This window comes from Cyprinodon variegatus, unplaced genomic scaffold, assembly GCF_000732505.1.
Source record: "Cyprinodon variegatus isolate N-32 unplaced genomic scaffold, C_variegatus-1.0 Scaffold881, whole genome shotgun sequence".
NCBI classification, from domain to species: domain Eukaryota; kingdom Metazoa; phylum Chordata; class Actinopteri; order Cyprinodontiformes; family Cyprinodontidae; genus Cyprinodon; species Cyprinodon variegatus.
The window spans coordinates 49,850-52,082 of record NW_015151334.1 but is presented as its reverse complement, the minus strand read 5'-3'; the positions used below and the strand labels follow the sequence as shown (position 1 = coordinate 52,082).

The 2,233-nt window shown below is 41.1% G+C and overlaps 1 protein-coding gene across 1 annotated transcript in view; it reads right to left on the bottom strand.

The window, feature by feature from the left end:
- Window positions 1-276: 276 nt before the first annotated feature.
- LOC107099527 (galectin-9-like) overlaps window positions 277-2,233 on the bottom strand; it is a gene marked incomplete at its 5' end in the record, with an annotated part of 7,105 nt that continues 5,148 nt past the window's right edge. Inside the window, 2 exons of the mRNA XM_015397688.1 lie at window positions 277-941; window positions 1,460-1,642. Coding sequence (XP_015253174.1) covers window positions 795-941; window positions 1,460-1,642 — 330 coding nt within the window. The remainder of the gene's footprint in view (window positions 942-1,459; window positions 1,643-2,233) is intronic.

Sequence of the window (2,233 nt, the reverse complement as noted above, 5' to 3'; positions counted from 1 at the left end):
TTACTGTCTACATCAATAAATCATGTTATGGACCACTCTATTTGTTGAAGTTTTATTGTGCTGAACCGATGAACACCTGATAACGAGTGTGACTCAGTTATTTAGGGGCCTCAGATCAAAGTCGTGCTCCTCTAACCCACTAGGCCTAGTGGGATCTACCTACTAGGCCTAGTGGGTTAGAGGAGCAGCACGACTTTGATCTGAGGCCCCTAAATGACTGAGTCACACTCGTTATCAGGTGTTCATCGGTTCAGCACAATAAAACTTCAACAAATAGAGTGGTCCATAACATGATTTATTGATGTAGACAGTAACAATGAGCACAGATACATGGGGGGATGGAGGGGGGTGAAGGTAGATCTTGTTATTGGTGGTTCTTTACTTTAAAGTTACAGTTTGAAACAGTAACATATCTATCAGTAAGAGGCTGATAAAATGTAACGGAACAAGAACAAACTGAGTAAATTCACATAAATCAGCTAAAGCAAACTGAGCCAAGATGAGAAACTAAAGCCAAGTTAAATACAGACAGAATAGTTGGTAAAAGAAAAATCTTTGAAAGAAATGATAAGAGGTTTATACGGCTAAAATAGATCCAGGTTATATCTATTTGGTTGCTCTCTATAACTTGACCACTAGATGGCAGCAAAAAACCACACTAGGATTAAAACAACACGCTCCAGAAATTCAACATTTCTATGATAAAAGCTGAACTATGTGCTGTTGCTTTTGTTCTTCCTTTGCTAGGGGCAGTGAGGTGTTAAAAGTTATGCTTCCTTTAGTGAACCCAGAATCTAAACAATGACTGAGGTCAGCTGGACGTCTCCATCAATCTCCAGGGTGTTGATGTTATGCAGAGGAGTAAAGCGATGGTTGTAGTTGTGGGCCTGCATCCCGTTAACCACAATCCGGAAAGAGCTGTTCTCACAGATGATGGTCAGCTGGAAGAAACAAGGTTCAGAGAGGTAATTTCAACTTTACTGCTGAAATGTTTTTGGGATTTCTACAGAAAGCTAAACACAAACCATGTCCTTAAGATAGACTGAAGATACCTTAGAAAGTAATCATATCTTCAACCTGCTCCATGTCAGCCTTAGAAATCGTACAGATACAGAAAACTAACAGTCTAGCCACAATTTAACAACATTTAGCAACAGCCACCAAGAAGGGGAACCAGTCATGGCTGGGGATAGCCTCTTTGAGTGAAACTGACAGCATGACCTTCTGTTCTAATTTAGCTAATGATTGTTGTATCACTCTATGGCCCTTAGAAATAACACATGGTCAGTTAAGCCTTTAAATACAAAAAAAACAACAAATAGACGATGACATCACAGAGGAAGTAGAGAACCCAGCGCTGAAACAGCCAAACACTGAGTTTCACGCTGCCGACCCATGTATGCACATATTATTCAGAGCAGAGGTGCATCAGCTGTCAGGGAGTTTAATGTTTTCATACCGAGAAAGACTGTCCTCGCTGGAAGGGCATTCCTCCGCCTCGTTCCTCGGAGCCCCACTGCCCATGCTGCTTGGTGTTTCGGACCACCGTGTTCTCGTTGAAACGTGGATTATAATGCAGAGCGATTCCAGTCTGGTGGCTGAGGTTCACATGGAACCTGGGAGGAAACGGAACATGAGACAAAAAAATGTTTTCAATTGACAAGATTTAACTTTAAGCTCGACTCTAACTAGATCAAATCATCAGCGAGGGGGTGAGACATTAGGAGGCGTTATGTCACTTTACAGAACAAAGAGTTCAGTTTGATTCTTGTGGACAAATTGATAAATTAACTGTTGGAAATCTTTATCCCACTGAATTGGACTCAAAAGGATCAGATCTACTCTGGTCAACAAGTGCAAGAAATAAGGAACTGAAAAAGGTTTATGGTCAAACAAGCAGAGCTCAAGGCCTCAAAACACCTGAATGAAATAATCAGTCATCAGCAGGACTCAGGAGAACGGGTAATTTATCCGTTTCATTCAGGGGAGTTGAACAAGGGACATATCTGCTAGTTACCGGCCCTCTGGGACTGGATGGAAAGATGGAAGAATAGAAGGAAGGAAAAATAGACTGAAGGGTTAGTTGACCTTTGAACTGGAGGACTGTAAGAAACTTGGTTAGAAAGGCAGATATGATGGTTAAAACCAACATGGCCGACGTTGCTAAAAGCAGCAATATTGAACTTATGACAGAAGTATAACTGAGCTAGAATAGAATAGAATAGAATAGAAT